The sequence below is a fragment of the Mesoplodon bidens genome (assembly GCF_964165515.1).
Source record: "Mesoplodon bidens genome assembly, chromosome: 7".
NCBI lineage: Eukaryota > Metazoa > Chordata > Mammalia > Artiodactyla > Ziphiidae > Mesoplodon > Mesoplodon bidens.
The window spans coordinates 61,771,837-61,794,580 of record NC_138164.1 but is presented as its reverse complement, the minus strand read 5'-3'; the positions used below and the strand labels follow the sequence as shown (position 1 = coordinate 61,794,580).

Below are 22,744 nucleotides of genomic sequence, written 5' to 3'. Positions count from 1 at the left end.
CGGGCGCTGGCCTCCCCATTTCGCACGTGATGCTTTTGGACAGACAAATGGTTAAGTTTAAATTTAACTTGGTGTTTGGGGCTCAGAAGTTGGAGTGGTCAAGTCTACTCACCCTCTGTCCTTCCTCCAGATGGTGTGGTCCTGGTGGATCCCGAGTATCTCAAGGAGAGGAGAGGTGAGCTGTGGCCCTTACCCCCAGCCTGTCAAGGGGCCTTCTTTTCCTCCATGACCTCCAGCCGAGGGCCTTCCTGACTCGCAGGCAGAACGTCAGCAGTAAGAGAGGCAACAAGCCTGTCCCTGCCCCTCCCTGCTGGTACTTCCCTCAACGGCTCCAGTCAACGTCAGAGCAGGTGCCTTGGCCTCCCCCGGCCTGGGGCGGCCCTGCCCGTGCCCATTTTGGGAGAACCTTTTAATGCCCTGAGCCCTTTTACATCAATCCATCATGACTGTTGCAAGGCTGGGGATGCAAACAGAGCAGGAGTTAGGGTCTCATTGTACAGAAGAGAAGATTGATTCCTGGGGAGATCAAGGGATTGTCTAAGGTCCGCAGGAGGACAGGAGGCGGTGGGGGCGGGGAGTGGGACAAGACTCTGAGCCTTCCGGACACCACCCAGCACTTGTTTCCCCTCCCATTGCTCTTTCCCACTGTGCTCCTTCCCAACCCCTATCAACCCTGTCAGACCCTCTCCACACATGCCCTGGGCTGCAGTGGGGGTGGAGAAGAACAGAACCGATCCAGCAGTCAGCCCCACTTCCTCCCAGGGGCCAGGCACCTGACACCCCATCCCAAGGGCAGCGCAGCCCTCCCCGCAGGAGCTCTGGGACAGACCTGTGCCTCCAGTGGGGCCAGTCCCAGGGCTGCGGCTCACGCTCTGTGGGGCGTGTTTGCTGCCCTCCCAGGCCCCTCCTTAGTGCCCCCTGCTCCCACAGTCTATGTGACACTGACCTGCGCCTTCCGCTACGGCCGGGAGGACCTGGATGTCCTGGGCCTGACCTTTCGCAAGGACCTGTTTGTGGCCAACGTGCAGTCCTTCCCGCCAGCCCCTGAGGACAAGAAACCCCTGACTCGGCTGCAGGAGCGCCTCATCAAGAAGCTGGGCGAGCACGCCTACCCTTTCACCTTTGAGGTCAGGGACTGCCAGCCCCTGGGGCCCCATTCCAGAAGCATCGCCTCTAGCAAGCCCTCTGGGCAGGCATATGGGGGCAGCTGGGGCAGCAGCTCCATGCCACCCAGTTTCCCAGTGTACGCTGGGACCAGGGCATTGGCACTTATGTTGCCTGGTAAGTGTCTCTGGCCACTGCCAGGGGCATCACCCTTACCTCTGCGCTACTCCCCAGACCCTCCTGAGTCCGGGTCATTGGTGGGAGAAAGGGGGGTCGAGGGGGCTGCTGCAGAGAAAGAAGGAGCCCTTTCTGGCCCCTGGGTCACCACAAGGCTGTCTCCTCCCTCAGACCGGCTGCCCACTAGCCCTGCTTCAACCCAGCTCACAAACGAGGATGGCAAGTAGTGGATTTCCCTGCTCAGCCATCTTTCCACTCCAAGACCCCAAGATTCTGGATTTTCAAATTAACTGTTTCTCAGACTCTGATTCTGTGATTCAGTGAAATCCCCTGCCTTTCTGTGAGGATCAGAGAAGGGGAGAGGATACAGAGCCATCCTCTCTGTTACAGATGTATTAGCTTCTTGTGGCTGCTGTAACAAATCATTGCAAACCTGGTAGTAAAATTAAACCTGCTAATTAAAACACGAATGTTATCTTACAGTTCTGGAGGTCAGGAATCAAAATCAGGTCTCACGGGGCTAAAATTAAGTGTCAGCAGGGCTGCATTCTTTCTGGAGGCTCTAGGAGGGAAACTGTTTCTTTGCCTTGCCTTTTCCTGCTTCTGGAAACCACTCACACTCTTTGGTCCCTAGCCTACCCCTCCTCCATCTTCAAAGCCAGCAATGGCTGGTCCAATCTTTCTCGAATCCCATCACTCTGACGCTGTCTTTTCTGCTTCCTGCTTTCACTGTTAAGGACCCTGTGATAAGGCCCATCTGGATAATCCAGGGTAATCTCCCCATCTCAGGAACCTTAACTGAATCACACTGTAAAGTTCCTTTTGCCATTTAAGGTAACATTATCACAGGTTTTGGAGATGAGGGATGTGGACATCTTTGGGGGGCCATTATTCTGCCTACCACAGTGGACATGATGGAAAGACCTTTTCAACTCTTGTTCTGTGGGGACTATGCTGGGTTAAACCCTTAGGTAAAGAAAAACACTGAAATCCTTGGCTTTACTGAAGGGGCCTCTGGTCTAACATGGGGTGTGGCTTGGCATGGTCTGATGGGGGAAACATGGTCTGTCCCCTGAATTCCCTAGTCTGATGGGAGGGACATGGCCTGTCCTCAGGGTCCCCTGGTCTGATGAATGTGTGTATGGGTGCCTGGGGTGGGAGACACAGAGAGGTCAGTGGTGAATGTGACAGGTCTGTCCGTCCTCTTAACAGATCGCTCCGAACCTCCCCTGTTCTGTGACGTTGCAGCCGGGGCCTGAAGACACAGGGAAGGTGGGTCACCCCCAAGGGAGCATCTCTCTGGGTCCAGGACACTGTGTCTCCAGTTCCCTGGCTTTCTCTCTGGGAGGGTGCTGGAACCCTCCCTGTAGAAGCCTCCTTGCCTCTAGGCCAGGCTGGTCCCACCTCAGATAAGCAGTCTTTTCAGACAGGGCAGCAGATATGGTATCACCCAGTTATGTGCCCAGGGTCACTCTCGCTGGCCTCGGTGTTGTCTGCAGAATGTTCTCTGGAAAACCAGCTGGCCTCACAACGCTGTGTGGAGGTGCAGTCATCACTGTTTCACAGATGGGGAAACTGAGGCTCAGAGAGGAGTGACACCATGAGTGGCCCAGGCCTCAGATCTCTGAGCCCGTTTCCTCATCTGCGAAATGGAGGTGGTAGGATGTGCCTCGTCGTGTGGTCGAGAGTGTGGAGTGAGACGCTGCAGGGACGCGCCCAGTGCAGGGTCTGTGCACCAGAGGTCGGGGGGAGCTCTCTAAACAGGGCTGCTGAGGTGCCTGTTGTTGTTTCTGGGTGGCTGCCTTGCTGAGTGATGAGGACAGCCCCCCAGACAGGCAGGAGTCTGGAGGGGAGCCCGGTCAGGGAGCACCTCTGCAGGAAGGTCGGATGGGGGAGGCAGCCTCGCGGCTGGCTGAGCGCAGGGCTCCGAGTCAGACGAGGGGGGTCAGGGCGTGGGAACGTGGTGCTCCCATCCAGTGGCCTTGTTAAATGAGAGGGTGGGCAGGCTGTGCTCACGGGAGCCGGTCCTCTCCAAGGCTCTGCGGTCAGTGACCCCTCCCCACAGGCCTGCGGTGTGGACTATGAAGTGAAAGCCTTCTGCGCCGAGAACCTGGAGGAGAAGATCCACAAGCGGTGAGAAGGGCGCAGCTTCCGCCTGCCTGGGCGTGGGCTGCCTGCTGGCAGGGGTAGGGAGACAGGATGGGCAAAGTCCGAAGAAGACAGAAGTCACAATGCCTGGAAGTGTGCGAGGAGGGGCCTCACGTTCCAGCCTTGGGAGCTCTGCAAAGGGCACTCGGGAAGGCTGGCAGGTTGTGAGGGCTTCCTGGGGGAGGTGGCTCAGTTGCCTTGGCTCAGGCCTCAGTGCTTTTTCCTTTGCACCACTGTACCCGCTTCCTTTATCTCCCTGCCTCTAATCTCTTCCTCTCCAGACGGCGTGTCCTTTAATTTTGTTTTGGAAAAAAAAATGAAAAACAAAAATCAGATTGTTTTAAACAGGGAGCAAGATGTTTCCCACCAGCTTGGACCCCCATCTCCCAGTTCTCCTGGGAGGCCATCAGCAGGAGGTTGTGGCGGCGGGTTAGGGGGTGTCAACGGAGGCTTCTAAACAAGGCAGTGAAGGGGAGAACGTGAACCCACCCAGGGCAGAGGGAGGAGGTCAGCCATGTGTCAGAGAGGGGAAACCTTTTCCTGGAGAGACACAGCCCTGGGCAGACAGAGAGCACAAGCTAGCAGCCAGAAATAGCTGGGCCTGACTTGTGGGGTGAGCTGCCCAGCCCCGCGCTTACACCTCCCCTTCCTGGAGTCGGGCTCTGCTCTGGCTTCTGGCGAGGCTGGCCTCAGCCCCCAGCTCTGATGCACCCTGCCTCCTGAGGGCGCTGCAGCCTCTTAGGGAGCGGGCTGAGTTTGCCACCTGGTGGTCGCAGGATGCATTGCACATCTCTAACTCCAGCCTGGCAGCTTATGTGTGTGGGGAGAAGGGATCCTTCTTCTCCCTTGCTTCTCTGTCCCCCTTTTCTTCTTAAGCCCTGAGATCAGAAGAAAGGAAGGGGGTTGTAGGTTGTAGTAGGTGGCCTAACCAGAGCAGGGAAGAGGAGGCAGCACTGAGAGCCAGCACTCTCAACCTACCACCAATGGGACATTTTAAGTCCACGCCAGAGTTACTAAAATGATATAGCAACTATCACTTATCAAGAGCTTATTAGACACCAGACACAGTTCAGAGTGACGGACATGTATGAACTAATTCAATCCTCACAGCAACCCTAAGAAGTGGGTCCTGCTGTTGTCACCATTTTACAGATGAGGAGACTGAGGCATGGAGGTTAATTTGCTCAAGGTCATATAGTTAGTATAGGGAGAGCTAGGACTTTAACCCTGGCTATCCAGCTCAGGGAATGGAGGTGGCTTATCTGAGAAAGAGGGATGCTGGGATACCTAGCACATCTGACAGGAGACTGCCTGACTGAGTCCCCATCCCCTCACCAAATCTTCGTGTCCTTGTTTCCTCCCTGAGCCCCATCCCATCTCTGGGCCTCCATCCTCTCACTGAGTCTTTATCCTCTTTACTTCCCCTGACTGAATCCACACCTCCTCACTGAACTCCTTCACCTCTCTGGGCCCCGTTTCTTCATGGGCCCCTTGTCCCCTGTGTATATTTTTATTTAATAGATATTTAGCAGGTATTTATTATATAGCAGCAGGCACTGTCATAAATACTGAGAATACAGTAGTGAACAATGTAGACAAAAACTTCTGTCCTTAAAGAACTCACACTATTAGGTAACGTAAGAGACGCAGGAAGTGAAACAACAGTCCCTTTCTTAGCGTCCCGCTGGCTACCAACACACAGATCCACATAAAGTGCTGCCATGGGATGGTTCATCCTCTGATGTGGTGGGAATTCAGACCAGGAGAAGATCAGAGTGGGCGGATCTCGGGAGTTTCCTGGTAGAGCAGGTGTTTGGCTGGGCCTTGAGGAAGGAAGCAAATGAGGGCAGAAGCTGGAAGAGAGTGTTATAGGCTGGGACCCAGTATAAGCAGAGCTTCAGAAATAGGACTAGATAGACCATCGAGAATGATAGTGAAGAAGTGGAGGAGGCTGGGGACAAGATGGAGGAGGTTGGAGTGGGACCAGATGGTGACAAGGCCCTATGCCAAACTCTGCAGTTTGGACTGGAGTCCAAGGTCTTGGGAACCATGACAGTCTCTTGAGCAAGAGAAGGATGTGAGGGTCACAAGGGAAGAGGATGGAGGCAGGTGACTCTGGTCATCATTTGCTCTACCCATCTCCACTAGGAATTCTGTGCGCCTGGTCATCCGGAAGGTGCAATATGCCCCGGAGAGGCCCGGCCCCCAGCCCACAGCCGAGACCACCAGGCAGTTCCTCATGTCGGATAAGCCCTTGCATCTGGAGGCCTCCCTGGATAAGGAGGTAGGAGGCTCGGGCTTGGCAGGGGGTGGGGGCCGCTCCCCCGGGGCTGGAGCCTCAGATCCCAGCTCTCTCATGCCCTCCGGGCCTCCTCGGCTGGGAGCTTCTGCCTCCAGCCCAAGGATCACAGGGCTCAGGGAATCGGAGACCTCCGTTGGAGGATTTGGAGAAGCCCCTTGGGGACTAAAGGCGTGACAGAGGTGGGGCATGAGCTCGAAGGATGCGATTGACTTCAGAAGTCAGAGTACCTCCTGAAGGGTCCTGTGTCCTGGCCATCTCCCTGCACCCCTGTCCCCCTTTGAAGTGTGAGCACCTCCTCTCCTGCTTGGGGGGCAGCTGAAGGCAAGTGCTTGGGCCAAGATGCAAGTTGAGGCTCTTCCATGAGGATTCAGAGCAGGTTCCCTCAGTGAGTCCATCAGCCCTTCCCCACCCTTCTGCTTCTTCCAGACCCTCCTGGGTCTAAATTCCAGGCAGCCAGAGCCAGCAGGGACTTGATATATCACCTACTCCTGTCCCTCCATTGTACAGAGGGGGAAACTGAGGCTTAGAGAACCTGTTCAAGGTCACACCGCTCTCACCCTCATTACCATTACTATTACTGTTATCGTTACTTCTGGTGGCCAACCCCGGAGTGGAACACAGGAGTATCACCTTCTAACTTAATTATCTTTCAAGGTCCCACAAAGGAACTTAAGTTTAACATGCCCAGTGGCATCAGTGGGAAGTGGCTGATGAACTTGGGGCCAATGTCCGAGTGGCCAAGGCCTGGGGAACCCCAGGAGATGTGTGTGGGGCCTCTTCTCCCTCCCCGTCATCTAAAGCCTTGGAGTCTTCCCATCCATCCCTCTCCCTTCTTACACCTCCCAGATCTACTACCACGGAGAACCCATCAGTGTCAACGTCCACGTCACCAACAACACCAACAAGACAGTGAAGAAGATCAAGATCTCGGGTACTCGGGCAGAGGGCCGGCCCAGGGGGCGGCAAGGGGACTCCTTCCAGGGGTTGGGGTCGCTGAAGGCTCTCCCCTCACTAACAGCCTTGTAAATAACTACCGGCCCACAGAGAAGCCCAAGGCCTGCTAAGCCAAAGGGTAAGGCTTTTGAGGCTGGTAACACAGGCTGCTTATTCGTGGGGTAATGAGTTTACTATTGAAGCCTCCTCTTCTCTTAGGTTCCCTGGGTTCTGGCCAGGGCTGTCCTTCAGGGAGAGATTTTTGTTTATGGAAGGAGTGGGCATGTCTGAGCTGCCATGTAGAGGATGGGTCCATCTCCTGCAGAAGCTTCTGGTGGACTGGCTGTTGCCTGGGGCTGAACATCCCCAACTTGGGGAGCCTGGGACCCCTGGCTCACCCCCACCTTGTTTCCCTCTTCCTCCCCAGTGCGCCAGTATGCAGACATCTGCCTTTTCAACACAGCGCAGTACAAGTGCCCCGTGGCCATGGAGGAGGCTGAGTAAGTGAGCACAAGGCCAGCTTTGGATGTGTGGGATCTGGTGGGGAAAAGAGAAGCCCTAGGTCTGGTCACAGGTCCAGGTGGCTCTTCTCCACCTGGCAGAGGGCCTGGCCTCAGATTTCCTTGCCGCTCAGTGTAAATGACCCTGAACAGCCTTTTAGAAACCATCCACTTGGTTTAGCTATAAGGAAATGCATGCTACAGTCAGGGAAAAGACCCACTAAAACTAGAATGACAGTATAAGAGCTAGTGAATCTAAGTGGACTGGGGTTATGGAGGGAAGAGAATAATTACACTGTACTGGAAACCTAGATTGCACAAAGCCCTCTGAGTTGGGGTTGCTCCTGACCCCAGTACGTAGGGAAGGAAATGGGGCCAGAGAGATGTGACTTGCTCAGCTTCACGGGGCTGGCCAGCGGCAGAGCTGGGGCTCTTCTGACTCCGAGGCTTGCTGCACCCCAGCTCGCTCATTGTTGAGAAGGGGGATGGCGGATGGAGCAAAAGCAGGTCAAAGCTGACCAATCCAAACACCTTACACGTGATGGATGGAGATGAGATAAAGCAAATAAGGTCTTCATTGTAGAACCTAGGGGGTGGGTATATGGGTGTTCACTGCACAATTCTTTCAGTTTTCCTGTATGTTTAAAATTCTTTCATAATAATATGTTAGGGAAAGAAAAAGTCCATGCTGTCTCCACTAAAAAATTATCCTAGCCAAACAGCACAGGGCCAAGCAGGACATTGAATTTTTAAAACCTTGCAGCTGTTTACAGACCAAGAATGAAGTTGTTGGATCACCCCAGAGTCATCGCTGTTTGCATGTGGAGTAGAGATGTGCCCCTTTTGTGGTCTCCCTGCCAGAGCTGGGCCTGGCCCATGTGGCCCCTTCATGGGGGAGGGGGACTTGGAGCAGGGCCGGGCTCTGTGACCTGGCTGGGCTGGGGTTGGCTCTGGGGGGCATCTCCACATCGGTCCCCCTTCTTCCCAGTGACACAGTGGCGCCCAGCTCGACATTCTGCAAGGTCTACACGCTGACCCCCTTCCTGGCCAACAACCGAGAGAAGCGGGGCCTTGCCCTGGACGGGAAGCTCAAACATGAGGACACGAACCTGGCCTCCAGCACCTTGTGAGGACCTACCCTCCCTAGTCCCAGGCTCTTGGATGTCCCCCCTCCCCCGGCTCCCCTACCCTTCCCCGAAACGGGTCCACACCCACCTTGGTCCCACCAGTGTCAGCGTGGGCTCAGGCTCCCTTCTCCCCAAGCGTTGTCCAGGGCCTGTCCACATGAGCTTGAACTGCCAGAGAAGCTGTCCCCCAATCCCACCCCTATCCAGGGGTGCCCCAGAGAGCAAGATGGACCACTCGACCAGCCTTTCGTAGTCAGTGCTGGGCTCTGCTGGCTTGCCTAGGGGAGGGCAACCTGGAAAGGCTTCGTGCAAGAGGCAGGAGCTTCTGACGTCATGTCTTCTGTTGGATGTGTGTGACCCTGAGGCAGAGCAAGCCTGGAAGGAAGGAAGGAAGGGAGGGAGTGGCTTCTGGAAGGGGCCTAGCAGGAGAGGATGAATCAGGACAGGCCTGGGGAGTCTGGAGAGTTGAGGGTGGTGAGCTGGGCTAAACCACACGTGGGGGTGTCCCCGGAGGGCAGAGATCCCAGGGCCATAACATAGGGTCACTCCTGTCCCATGGTCACCACTGACTCCCTGAGGCCACCCTCCTCTAGTGGAGACCTGGGGGTGTGGGGACCCGTCTTGCCCTGCCCGCTGAGGTCTGGCCCTTCCTGGGGGTTTGACCCACCTCTGCAGCACCGCTGCCCGCCGCTCCAGCCCAAACGCCGTCTCACCCGCCCCTTCGTACGCTACCATCTCCCCTCGGAGTGTTTGCTCTCTTCTTCCCTGGCTCAAATCCTACCTGCTTTCAAGACCTAATTAAAGCATCACTTCCTGCAGGGTCTTCCCTGGTACCCACTCCCCTCCTCTCCCCCGCCAACTGCCCTCTCCTCTCTGGCCCAGGAGGGAGACAGAGGGCATCCACCTGAGAGCGGGAAGAGCCGCTCTGCACAGCACTGCTGGGACTCAGGCCCCTGGAGGGAAGCAGGGGTTCCCAGGGCTGCAAAGCCAGACTCCAGACTCGGAAGCCAGGGCTCTGAGTTCCCACTCCCTGAGAGCAGACCTCGCCTTTCTCACACACTGGGCTCTGCCTGTACCTGGCGGCTGAGTGGCCAGGAAAGGGACCGATGGCCGCTGCCCGCACCGCACCCCACCCTGCCGGGTCTTGCCCACCAGCAAGCCCTGTGAACCGACTTCCCTGTGTCACCTTGCAGGTTGAGGGAAGGGGCCAACCGGGAGATCCTGGGCATCATTGTTTCCTACAAAGTGAAGGTGAAGCTGGTGGTGTCTCGGGGCGGGTAAGTGCTTCAGCCCAGACCCAGACCCCGACCCCGAAGTGCAGCAGGGAGGTCCCTGATGGCCACACCCGCTGCCCCATCCTGCCTGTTTGCTGGACCTTTTAGCTGAATCCTGTTCTTTCTCTTTCTCCTCCTCCACCCCCTTCCCTCTTCTACTTCAGAGGCCTTTGGCCCCTCTCTTGCCCCTCCCCTCTTTCTCTCCTCCCCCTTTTTCCTCTTCTTCCTCTTTTTCCTCCTCCTGTTCCCCATCGCTAGTCTGGGCACATGGGAGGTGGGGGGAAGCTTCCTCAGAGTCTGTGCTGTGGGGTCTACAAGGGGTGCCGTGTCCATCATCACATCTCAGGGCACAGCACCCACCCCGACTCATACCCAGGCTGATCTGCTGGGGAAATGGCTCAAGGAGCTCAGAATTCCAGAGTTGGACTGGGGATGCTCTGACTCTCCCATTTTACAGATGGGGAAACAGAGGCCCAGACAATTCCCCACACATTTCCTGAAATCTCCTCCCTTAATCTCAGGTCACAGGCTGGGTGCTGGGGTCATGGCAGTAGACCAAACGTATTCCCTTACCTGGAGCATAGTCTGGTGGAAGCTCAGAAAGAACTCCCACTTTTCTCCATATGTTGGGCCTACATGTTATTATAAACCTAGAATTAGGATTTCTAATTTGTCAGAGGGATTTTTTATAATTCATAAATTTCTATGAAAAGATTGGAAAACTAATAGCATTAGACATGGAGTCTCCTTTGTTCTTAGAATAATGCCCCGTGCAGGTGACAGTGTGTAATACGGACCATATATTATAGGACATCTCAGAATCACAAATCTCAAATCCCGTGTCCTGTGACTCTTGCAGGACCCACAGTCTACCTCAGGCTCTTTCTTGAGGGACCCTTGGGGAATCCTAAAGTGCTTCCTTCTGCCATTAGATAATCCCAGCCTCCCCAGGGCAGGCAGCACAGGGGTTAACTTTTATGTCTCCTTTACAGATAATGACCCTGGGGCTCCCCTCGCAGGGCGTTTGGCTTAGCCGGGCCTGGGTTCCAGTTCCCCACGCAGGGCTCACATCTCTGTATGTCCCTGAATGAGCAGTTACAACTGGGGTGGGTAGAGTGTGTCCCAGGATCTAATCTACCCCAAAGGGGAACAGAGGTGGTAAATGAACGTGCTTTCTGTTTTCTTCCTCTCTGAACTCTCTCCTGACCACTTCTCCCGCCTCCTCTGACCCACCCAGCCTGTTGGGAGATCTTGCATCCAGGTAAAGTCCCTTCCTTCGACCTGATCAACTCACCTTCCTAAAGGGCCCAGAGACCATTGTCCTGATTGTCCAGAATCACAGGCACTGGGTTGGAAGGAATCTTAGCAGTCACTTTTTTTTTTTTTTTTTTTTTTCTTTTTTTTTTTTTTTTCTTTTTGCGGTATGCGGGCCTCTCACTGTTGTGGCCTCTCCTGTTGCGGAGCACAGGCTCCGGATGCGCAGGCCCAGCGGCCATGGCTCACGGGCCCAGCCGCTCCGCGGCATATGGGATCCTCCCAGACCGGGGCACGAACCCGTATCCCCTGCATCGGCAGGCGGACTCTCAACCACTGCGCCACCAGGGAGGCCCAGCAGTCACTTTTGATTGCCAGGCTCAGGCCTGTGCCGGGACTAGGACCCTCTCCAGAGGGACTGGGGAGGTGCAGTTTCTCCTTTCAAACCTCGCCCTGCTCTTCCATCCTACCCAAGTGACAAGGACCTTTGCAGACAGCAAAGTTGGCTCCATTTATCTGGGGAGTGGCCCCCAATCAGTCTGTTTTACACGATGTTTTGGAGAAATGCAGGCTTTGTGGCTTTCAAACTTCCACACTAATGAGAACTAACTGCTGTCTGAGGGTTGTTAAGGAGAGGTCCTGAGATCTGCCTTTGTAGACAAGGCTTCTTGGAGCCAACTGGATCCACGTGCATTCCAAAAATACCTGTGCCCCAAACCCAGTGCTTTTGCTTCCTCCTGTCACAAGATGCCACTATTGCTCATCCCAAGAAAACTTAGTCCATTTGGAGAGGTGAAATTCAATTCAATGTAATTCAGTAAGAATTTCCTGAACGCATACTTGAGCTCAGCCTTGTGAGGGGGACTGAGCTCCCAGAGAGGAATCAGATACACCCCCTGCCCTTGATTGCTCATAGCCTGGTGGAAGGTTAAGGTCCAGATTCTTCCATCTGTATTCTGGATGGCTTTAGTGAAGTTTGGCAGTCTTAGTCTTCTACCAGCTTCCATTTTGATAGCTCACTTTTCCAAGTGAGCCTGGAGAAGCAATCCCCTTTGGAAGCAAAAAGCAAACAAACAAACAAAAAAAGCCAAATTGTTTCAATAGCCTTATGAAACCCCCATGTTCCTACTGAGGGGAAGTAATAATTCTGGCAGGCACAAGCTTCACAGCTTAACCAAGCCTTTTACCTACATCACCTCCTGGAAGTGGCTCTAGAAGGTAGGTATAGTTAGCCCCGTTTTCCAGATAAGCTCAGTGAGACTTAAAGGTGTGAAGTGTTCCTCAGTGAGTGGTGGGGCTGGCGAAACAGCCCTTTCTGGTTGCGTAGTTTATACCCCTGACCCCTCCGTCCCCTTCCCCATCCTCCTCTCAACTGGCCCCTGGCAGCAAAGTCAGTAAGATGATGTGCCTGTAGGTGCTCACAGTTGACAGGGCCTTGTAGGGTGATACCACCTAAGTGGAGTGGAGGGGCTTTCAAGGCTTCGTTTGTCTGGAGTGGAGAAAGAGGGTGGGTGGAATCACCTTCTCAATTCTGAGGTGTTATCACACAGGGTTAAGGGTGTGAATTAGGGAGTCAGAATCCTCAGTCTGTAACTTTCTTTTTTTTTTTAATTTCTTTATTTAATTAATTAATTTATTTAATTTTTGGTTGCGTTGGGTCTTTGTTGCTGCGCGCGGGCTTTTCTCTTGTTGCGGCGAGCAGGGGCCACTCTTCGTTGCGGTGCGCGGGCTTCTCGTTGGCTAGCTTCTCTTGTTGCAGAGCACGGGCTCTAGGCACGTGGGCTTCAGTAGTTGTGGCACTCGGGCTCAGTAGTTGTGGCTCACGGGCTCTAGAGCACAGGCTCAGTAGTTGTGGCGCACGGGCTTAGTTGCTCTGCAGCATGTGGGATCTTCCCAGACCAGGGCTTGAACCGTATCCCCTGCATTGGCAGGTGGATTCTTAACCACTGCGCCACCAGGGAAGCCCTGTCACTTTCTTTTAATAGCCGTACGGCCTTGGATAAGCTGCGTTTTCTCCTTGGTCTCAATTTCCCAGCCTGTACATTGGGTTGTTGTGAAGGTTAAATGAGTGACTCTAGACTACTCCTTGGCGGAATGCCCTGGTGGTCCAGTGGTTAGGACTCTGCGCTTCCACTGCGGGGAGCACAGGTTCGATCCCTGGTCAGGGAACTAAGATCCTGCAAGCTGAGCAGCAAGGCCGGAAAAAAAAAAAATGTAGACTCCTCCTTGGCAGAGAGTCAGTACCATGTGAGTGTCTGCTCTTGTTATTATTCTGTCCATCAGGGCTAAGGGAAGAGAAGGCCCAGTCAGAAGCGTTAGCCAGTAGCAGCACCGCTCCCATCCTTCCATCCCCACACGGCTTCAAGGCTCTGTGCACAATGTAGACAGTGCTGGGGCCTGGGTCCCATTTAGCTTGAATTTGATTAAGCCGACCTCAGCAGTGCATCATCGAGATTGCATGGGGCTAGGGCCACCGAACACTTTCACAGGAGCCCCCTGGAGATGTTGGGAGATAAGACAGAGTGAGGGTGGGAGGAGTTCCAACCGGGAAGTTGGGAAGGGCAGTGTCAGGGGAGGCTGGGCTGGCTGTGGCCACTTGAGGCCAGCAGGGACTCAGGGCACCTCTGGAGCCACTCAGTGAGCAAGATGCACACTCACTGCCCTGAGCAATCCTCTTTCCACCCCTGTGCCTCCTCCCAGCTCGTGGGAATCCAGGGATCCTTCTCAGGAAAGGGGAAGTTTCCATGTTTTTTGGTGTCAGGAGAAGAAATCTCCCAGTTCAACTCCCAGATAGACTGGTGCTCAGAGAGTGGTGGAACTGGGTCTTGGGGCCAGATTTCCTGCCTCTTGGCCCAGAGCTACCGTAAAACCCTCCCCAGTCCTCAGAGTGACAGGGCATTGAGACTCACAGCCTGGGACTGGATTCAAGGCTCAACTGGTCTGGGTCTCTTTCAGTGACGTGGCTGTGGAGCTGCCCTTCACCCTAATGCATCCCAAGCCCAAAGAGGAACCCCCGCATCGGGAAGGTGAGCAGAATCTGGGGGTCACTGGGATGGGGTTTCCCTATCACCCCACCTACCTCTGGGTCAGCCTTCAGCCCAGGGTCACGCCTCTTCCCCAGCTCACAAGATCTTTTGTGAGGCCCACACTCCTATTTGCATCTGACTCTTCAGGAGACAGAGAGGTCTGGCTCTGTTCTCTCTGGGCTGGGGGTGGTGGTGGGAGCGGCACGGGCCATGCTTGGAGCTCTTATCTGGCACCCAGGCATAGCGGAAGGGGCTGTATGGATAAGATGATCCCTGGACACACCACCCCCATAATTTTTCCAAGTGATACCGGATTAAACCTAAGACTGTTTCAGTTGAAAGAAACATTGTAGTATGTACCACAAAGAAAGAAAAGTGTTCCCACAATTAAACTTTGAAATGCCATTGATTGTAAACATACCCCAAGTTCAGAGATGTGAAAATGTGAATAAGTGGTTGTATTAGAGTTAGTGACAGTCGTGCATGCAACAAATGAATCTAAGTCGTGTTGGAGAAGTGCCAAAAGGAGCAGGGTCCAGAGATTTTTCTGTTCCCCTGGGCCAGCTGTGGGCCTCCCTGGCCCTCCCTGGCCCCTCCTCCCTGCATTTAAGGTTATTCGAGGTGTTTCCAAGACCAGGGACCAGCCCCCCCTTCTCCACTCCCCTTCCTCCTTTCCCTCCCCGTCTTAGCTTAGTTGTCCCAGGGTGGGGACCTGTGCCCACCTGCCCGCTTGCCCACTCACCAATAACCCATGGGCGCTCGTCTGCCCTGTGTTTAGTTCCAGAGAACGAGGCTCCAGTAGATACCAATCTCATAGAACTTGACACCACGTAAGCCGAACCCTGCCTGCAGACATATGGTGGGGGGGAAGGGGGCGGGCCATGGGAGGTGGGTGGGGCTACCTGGTTATTTGCATTTATGCTAATTAACCCCCTGAGGAGCAGCTGGTCTAACCCGTCTGCTGAGAGCTGCCTCTGCTCGCCTCTTCAGCAACCCGCTTGCCTGCATGTGACTTGAAGGACCCTCGGTACCTGTTCCTCTTCTTCCTGCCTTGGTGGGGTCTGTCTTCCTCCCTCGTCCTTGCACGTCCGTCAGTCCGTTCGTCCATCCACAGCACCTGCTCGGCTGTCACAGGGCTGGTTTGTGGCCCTGGGCTGGGGCTCTCTTGCCTGGCCTTCACCCAACCAGTGGAATCAGGCCGTAGGGAGGGGATGTTTCTGGGGATCTTGTTGCTTCTGACTCCTGAGGGCCAATGTGGATTCCCCTGCGGTCGAAGGCCGTCGTGTCACTGGACAGTGGCCAGAGGGGGAGGACCTGGGCGACCATCACGAAATACCTCCAGGGCCAAGCAGCTTTCTCGCTCCAGCTCCAAATCTACACTTCCTTTGTCCCCCAGGAGATATTTGGGATATGTGGTTTTAAGTCACCCCATTAGGACACCCCATGCAGCTGGCTGAATTCTGTGGGGCTGGGGCCTTGGGTGGGCCTATGTGGACATGTTTTATAGTAGAAGGGAACTTACTGTTCTTAGAAGCAGCCCTTAGCCCTGAAACCCCCTCAGGCACCCTCTTTTCCCACCCACATTTTCTCTGCCCCCCTATTTAGATTGGCCTACCCCCTCCTGCCCCCCACAGACCCTGTCTTATCCAAGATCCCTCAGGGTAGAATGTGAGCTGGCACTTCCCTGGAGAAAAGGGGTTTTCTCTTCCAAGCCAAGCCCACTGCTTCCTGTGCAGAAAACAGGAGTGCTTTCTTTGGGTGGTTGAATGGGGTTTCTTGGGCCTGTTCTTGGGGGATTCAGAATATACTGTGAAACTACTGGCCTCTTTGTGGGAGTAACCTCCTCCTCTGGCCCTAACCCAGCCACACTGACCCCCCCCCCAATTTTATGTGTCCCTTGACCCCAACTCCTCAAGAACCAGGTCAATTTCCAGCCCTGAGGCAAACTCATGCCTCCCTCTGGTATTTCCACAACTGGCTGGTCCCACTGTCATTGATGGGCATCCAGATGTGCCAGCCTGGCAGGCCTTTCTATCTGAGGCCAGTCCCAGAGGCCAGCCTCTGGGTCCCACCTGGCTGTGCAGGCTCTCCAGCCCCTGGATAAGCCTACTCTCCCTGCCCTGCCAACACACCCGTTTTCCTTGTCTTTCCCACCAGCGACGACGACATCGTGTTTGAGGACTTTGCTCGCCAGAGACTGAAAGGCATGAAGGATGACAAGGAGGAGGAGGAGGATGGTACCGGCTCTCCACAGCTCAACGACAGATAGACTGGGCCCGCCCTCCCTCCGGGCAGCTCCAGGTCCACTCTCATGCACTAGGATGCTTGTTTGTCTTCTTCCTGCCCTGGTTCCCCCTCCCCTTTTTCCTTCCAGCTTCTCCCGGGGGCCCCAGTGGCCTTTCAGGTCACGGTGGTGAACCTCTGGCCGCAGGACTGGCCCCATCACCATGCCGACAGGGCCACGTGCACCACCCTCACCACTCTCGCTGCAGTCACCTCTCCATCTCCCCCCTCTTTTCCTGTTGACCCCCAGAAAGGCCAACATGGCTCTGGTCTTGGAATTTGACTTGGGATGGGGAGCAGAAAGGGGAAGATGGGGCACGAGGGCTTGGAGGGGTGGGGATGGGGGCTCAAGACACGGGAGAGGATGTCCACCGTCCCAGGTGATTAACACAGTTCTGGCAGTGAAAATGTGACCGAATCGAAGGCCAACCTCTGGCTGGGAGGGGCAGACCAGTGGATAGATTCTCCATCCACAAGAACTGCAGTTCTTTTCGCAGTTTGGACCCACCAAGCACCTCTCCCCTTTCTCCCCCATCCCCCCATGTCCCTCTGTGACTGGCAGTGACATTGGTGAAGGTTTGTGGACCCCAGGAATGGAGCAAAGTAGCTGGACTGACTTTCTTACCAGCAGTTACCTAGTCTAAGGCAAGTTGTGTGAAGTAGCCCAAGTCTATTTCAGTATCGTCAGGATGTAATATCCTAACTGCCTTGTATCTTGTGTGTGTGTCCTATCTACAAATATGCACAGAGAAAGAGAGAGAGAAGGGAGGGGTCTTCAGAAAGCACCAAGGTCCCGAGGAGGTTTCCTGAAGGGTGACTCTGAGAGATGGGGGCGGGGTGGGAAGATGAGAGTCTGCCTAGCTCCCTTCCTTTGTAGACCTAAGAGCGATCAGTGATCCCTGACGTGATCACTGGTGTGGGAAGTGAGGGCCACCGGTGTCCTCCTGCCCTTGCAGTTCCCCAGGGCCAGGCTGGGCTGCCCCTGCAGGCTAGGAGAGAGGTCACTGTGCCCACAGTCAAAGAGGATCCTTCCCCAGAAAGTGGCAGGGTCCATCAGGATGCCCTCGCCTAAAAGGAAGAGGGTGACTCCTTTGTTTCCTTGGGGAGTTGATGAACCCCCCAGTAGTTGCCAGTGTCATGGGTACCCAGTACCCATTGGCTAGTGTTGGTGTGACTGGGACATGGGGCATTTCCAGGGCAACAGGGCAGGCAGACAATGAGGCAGAAAGTGTTCAGAGGTATCTGTTTTTGTCTGACCTTTGCTGCTCACTTACTGTGTGACCTTGGACAAATTCCTTTCCATCTCTGGGCCTCAGTTCTTCACCTAGAAAACCAAGGGGTTTGACCAGATGATCACAAAGCGCCCTCCCAGCTCTGCCTCCAAGAATTCGTGAACATTAGAGCTTCTGGTCTGGTGGGTGGAGCCAGAGCCACTGACTCTGATCTGTCTGCCACCAGCAAGGATTCATTGGACCCCAGGGGTGGCAGGGCCATGGAGAGCACCTAGCAGCACCACCCCACACCCACGCCAGGCCTGAGAAAGGCCCTTCTTGGGCTCCTGAGGGGTTGCGTGATGTCAAGCTGTGGCCATAGCTAGCATGAGCTGCTTGGCCCTAGGGCCCGAGTGTTACAGAAGGACAGAGCTTGTATTTGCTGAGGTGGGTGGGAAAGAGCTTGTGATGAGCCCTCCAGTACTCCACACCCCCTTTGAATGTCCTGAAGTTTACTTATACCCAAGCAAATATAGTGATTAGCAGGACAAGGGGATCTCTTGCTCCTTTCTATCCCTGTCCCATACTTGTGAAAAGGGAGATGGCAAAATTTTATTGTATAAGTTGCATCTCAACCCGTTTCAGTCCAGCCCCTCCTGGGGTGGACGGAGCAACCATTTTCCATGGTGAAATTACCCAGTTCATGTGCCTGGCACTGTATCCCAGCCCTTCCCTTCTGAATCTCATGAAGACTCAACCCTAGGGACCCCTACTCCAGGTCAGAACCAAGTCAGCTTGGGGCAGTCACACACCCATGACCAGTTCTGGGGTCCCAGCTGCATCCAGCCCCTCCCAGAACGTGCTGGGCAGTCTGTACCTCATTTGGGCAGCTGGAGAGTTAATGAGTTGTTGGAACAATGCATGGCAAGCATATGCTCTTCAGGGTTGTCTTCTGGAACCTCGGGGGCTGGTATAAGACCCTTTAGGATTTGGGGTGATCACTTGCCTACATATAGACCTCTTCCCCCATCCCTAACCCGGTCACACAAAAGCTTTGTCAGGCTGGTTTCTTGACCTCCTTCCACCTCAAAATCACACTCACCATTTTGGGTTTATCCCAGTGTTGAACTGAAATTTCTCCAGCTGCAAGAAGCATCATGGGCCCATTTAGCCTTTTATTTACTCTTTGGGCCCAGGGTTGCAGAAGGGCAGTGGTCAAGTTCATTTGAATTTGGCTTAACCATCCTTGGTTGACAACTTCTGCGCTTGGTGCTGAGCACTGGAGACACAGAGTTGGGTCAGTCCCAGCCCCTGTCCTCAGGAAGCTCATGATCAAGGGAAAGTTTTATGGGAAGTAGCGAGGGGGGGCCATTGCATTCAGGGTTCCATGATGGCTGCTAGTCTGTATAGTGCCTTGATGTGAATTAGAAATGGTGTCACTTCCAGGTGGATTCAACCCACATTGGAATGCACAGCTTCTTGAGTGGTCACAGGCTGGAGTTTAGCCCCACTTGCCCCTGGGCTGGGCGCCCTCCTGCACAGACATGCACTGCAGCCCAGTGGGACACTCAGGCTTGTTCCTGAGAGAAAGAACATCCAGATCATCTTTCCAAGTTTCTGGTTGGCTCCAAACCCTGCTTCTCCTGCAGCCCCCAAGCATGACTGAGTTCTTCTCTGCAGGGCCCCTCTCCATCTGGAGTCAGCCTGTCCAGGGGAACCCTTGGAGTGAAACTGGGGGTGGGGGAGCCCCACTGGGCTCCAGGCACCAGCCCACAGTACTAGCTCTCTCTGTCCACACATTTGGAGCCTGTGCTGACCATGCCTCTCCACACCGAGACTTTGCAGTGGGCCATGCGGGTGGCATGTAGATAGCAGTCTGGGCAGGAAGGGAGAGCATGGCCCGGGGTGAAAGTCTGCAGGCAGAGGGCCAGCTGGACTTCCTCAGCCTTCCAACCGAGAGAAGAGTTCAGTCCCCGTGAAGATAAGGACAGAGTTCTTTGGCTGGACTCCACGGACCTTCTCAGTCTCAGAGCCCAGACAAACTGAGAGTGGGCTCACTTGGGGTCTTGGTTCAGCTGGGGGAGTGGCTGACAAGCTGGTCCCACATGGTGCAGTGAAGAGCACCCTGGCCTGCAAGTCTACGATGCCTCTCCGTGTTGGCTGTTACCACCCAGCTGAGGAGCTTGAACAACTCATTCAACCTCTTGGGACTGGTTTCCCTAACTGTAAAATGAGATAGCCATTCCTTTCCCGCCCAACTCAAGGAACTTGTGAGGCCCAGAGGAGATGAAAATCAGCTCTGTAAGTTGCACAGGGCTGCCCAGGCTGTGGCCCTGCCGCTGCAGGGGAGTAGCCCAGGGTCACACAGGAAGTTTGCCGCTGGCTGAGCCCTCCCACCCATCTTCATCTCTTGCTCCCGTCTCACTTAGGCAGAGGTCAGCCAGGATGAGACGAGGCCAGTTTGGCTTTGGTGACCCAGCCAAGAGGGAAATTCAGATACTATTCAGGAATGCTGTGTCTCCAGGCAGTGGTCCCAGCAACCAAGACAGAGAGACTGAACATGGATTGTGTCAGTGATTAGGGGGGCGGGGGCACACCTTGGTGTCAAGAGGCCAGGAAGCGTTGGATCTGATCCCAGGTTAGGGAGAGCCTCGTCCCCCAGGCCCAGGGGTGCTAACCCCCCACCCCCACTACCCCACTAGAGAACCCCAAGGGTGAAGTGGAATAGAAATTGCCTGCCCCTTCCCTTCAAAGTGTAAGACCCCCTCCAGGATCAATCAGAGCTGCCAATTGTCGCTTCTTGGTGACGCTTGAGGAGGGATTTGGGTCCGGGGAAAACCCAGGCCTCTTATGCTGAGATCTGAGCCCCAGCTGACGCATCCCCGGTGGTTTCAGCAGCCCACAAAGGCAGCTTCCCTCCTGCCAGCGACTGCGGGCTGGACATCCTCCACCCATCCCAGAGGAAGGCATTAGGCCCCAATCTTGAACTCTTACAGGGTCTCATGGACATAGGCCTATACCTGTTCTGGTTTTTAAAGTCAACAAGGACCAAAACAGACTCCCCCGACTCTCGTGCATAAGCCTGCATTGGGCCTGGCATTTTGCTTTCCTGGCCCAGGCAGCTCCATCACTTTTGTTCTCCTTCCAGGACTGGAATGGCCTACCCATGGGGCAGGATCCCCACCTCTACCACTCCCCTGCAGGCTCACTGCACAGTGGCTTCAAAGAGAGGCCCAGTTGAAGGGGGAGCATCCTCCCCCCATCACTCTCTCCCAACTCTTCACCCCGAAAGGGAAGTCAAAGCACAGATCCCCAGGATCCATGACCCATAGACTCTGACACACTGGTTTTCAAACCAGGTGCTGTGGAACCCCTGGTGTGCCATAGAGCTTTGTCAGGGGCTGCTAACGTGGGAGAATGGGGGTGGAGGCAAAGAATAGGTCTCCAGCCCTCCCCCCCCCCATTCCCACTTCCACCAGAACAACTCTGCTTTTATCTGTCATGCCTATTGAGGTTTCACCTTTAAACTTTCTTTTGAAGAAAAACTTCTTCAAACCACCGTTCTGAGGTTTGATCTTAGACCAGCAAGCCCAGCTTCTATTCTTGCTTTTCCTGTTGGAATGACTCTAGCATTCCAATACAAAGTATCATTGTATTGGAACTTGGGTCACAGACCCAGCCCCAAGCATTTGCTTATTCACACACACGCGCACGCACACAAACACACACACACACACGCACACACGCACGCTTGATGGTTTTGTAGCCCACCCCCACTGAAACTCCGGCCTGGGTTTCATTTGGGCGGGGGCCTGGTGCTGTGAGGATGGGTCTTGGCCCTGATATTGGCCCAGGCATTGTGGGGGACCATGGAGGAAGCAAAGAGGCCCAGCCCCACCCCAGGACTTGTGTCTGTGCCCCAGTGTGACACCCCACTTCCCTGGCCCAGGCCCATGAGATGGCAGAGGGACAGCGTGGTGGGAAGGGAAACTAGAGTTAGGTTCCTCTTTATATACAGCCAGCTTTAGTAAAAGAAATGCTAAGGGAGGACTTTATGACAGAAGTCCCTCGTATGAAGGCAGGATTCCTCCAGAGACCCTTTAAGCAGCAAATTTCCCTAGAGCAATTCTAATAGGATTCCATTCCCACATCTGCGGTCAACTGAATGTATGGGCAACAGGCGGGTGTCTGAAGAGAGGCTGGTTCCCTACCTCCAGTCCCCCAAATTCTCTTCCTGCTGGTCTGCCCCTCTGCCCAGGTCCCTCACTGGGGCTGACTAAGAGGTGGGCACTTTGGGGAGACCTGGACCAGCCCTTGGCACAGCATCCTGCCTGGCCTGCACCCAGGGCATCCAGGTGGAAATGTGAGACTTGGGGCACAACAAGCCATGTGGCATGGGAGAAAGAGCGCCCAATGCTATTCTGTGTTCAGTCCAAGTGTGCCCTTGGGAACCTGACCTCAGTTACCCCTTGTGTAAGATGGAGATAGTACCCGGCTCTGCCCACCTCAAAGGGATTACTGCAAGGGTCATGGGAGAGGTGGGTATGAAGGGGGGCTCACAAATTCGGGTTGTGGTCATGGCCTGCCCTGGAGATCCAGGAGCACTCGGGAGATGATGGTTGGATGGACCGTCTTCCTGGGACATCTCTGCTCAGTGTTAGGGTCTAGCCACAGATGCTGGGGGAGGGGGCTGCGTCTTCTTTTCCAATGGGAGCCAGCACTTAACCTGGTACTGTGTGTGGATCCTGGGTGTGAGGAGTGACAGGTGGCGGAGACTGGTCTCCAGGTCTGTGGCCCTTTTGTTAAGTGATTCTTTTGTGACACCCTTATTCCTGGGCCACCTGCCAGGTTTATCTGTTGTTCCTGTGGCATTCCTTATTATGTCAGATAAGTTATTACAGTTTATTCAACTCTAACAGGACAAATGAAAAAAAGAACCATAAATAGGAGACCATTAAAGGTCTTTTATGACAGATGCTGGCTGTGCTTTTATTTCTGTCTCATAAGCCCATGGCAGGACATAGACCAGCAGAAGCTGTCCCTGCTGCCCTGGACTAGCTGGGTCAGGTGGTGGCCCCACCTCCAACCTGGCTGCTCACCCCCTCTCCTCCCCTCGCTGCCATTTACCAGCCTTTGGTCCTGGAGAAGTTGCCAAACCTCTGATCCCTCTCAGACGCCACTGGATCCCATGACCCCTGGTTTGCTCCTGGGGTGAAGCCATCCCATCTTCTCTTTGGCACCACTGACCACTTCAGCTGGAGTCCTGTCCCAGTCCCAGCCCTGGTTCTTACTCAGTTCTCATCTCCTGCTCTGCTGGCTCTCCCCGAAGTCACTTCAGTTTTCCATGACTTACCCTGTTCCAAAAGAATACATGGGAGGGGTGGGGATATAGGTGAGGAAGATTC

The 22,744-nt window shown here is 54.6% G+C and overlaps 1 protein-coding gene across 4 annotated transcripts in view; it reads left to right on the top strand.

Moving 5' to 3' along the window:
* The window catches only part of ARRB1 (arrestin beta 1), an 80,649-nt gene extending 58,337 nt beyond the window's left edge, over positions 1-22,312 (top strand). For 3 of the 4 annotated variants that reach the window (XM_081240309.1, XM_081240310.1, XM_081240308.1), the window contains exons 4-15: positions 131-175; positions 931-1,127; positions 2,494-2,553; positions 3,347-3,414; positions 5,578-5,713; positions 6,578-6,662; positions 7,092-7,164; positions 8,153-8,290; positions 9,485-9,568; positions 13,775-13,845; positions 14,624-14,675; positions 16,003-22,312. In XM_081240309.1, coding sequence (XP_081096435.1) covers positions 131-175; positions 931-1,127; positions 2,494-2,553; positions 3,347-3,414; positions 5,578-5,713; positions 6,578-6,662; positions 7,092-7,164; positions 8,153-8,290; positions 9,485-9,568; positions 13,775-13,845; positions 14,624-14,675; positions 16,003-16,114 — 1,121 coding nt within the window. In that variant the 3' untranslated portion in view covers positions 16,115-22,312. Of the gene's footprint in view, positions 1-130; positions 176-930; positions 1,128-2,493; positions 2,554-3,346; positions 3,415-5,577; positions 5,714-6,577; positions 6,663-7,091; positions 7,165-8,152; positions 8,291-9,484; positions 9,569-13,774; positions 13,846-14,623; positions 14,676-14,835; positions 14,955-16,002 lie in introns of those variants that run through there. The other variant, XM_081240311.1, reaches the window with a different exon arrangement.
* Positions 22,313-22,744: the final 432 nt, after the last annotated feature.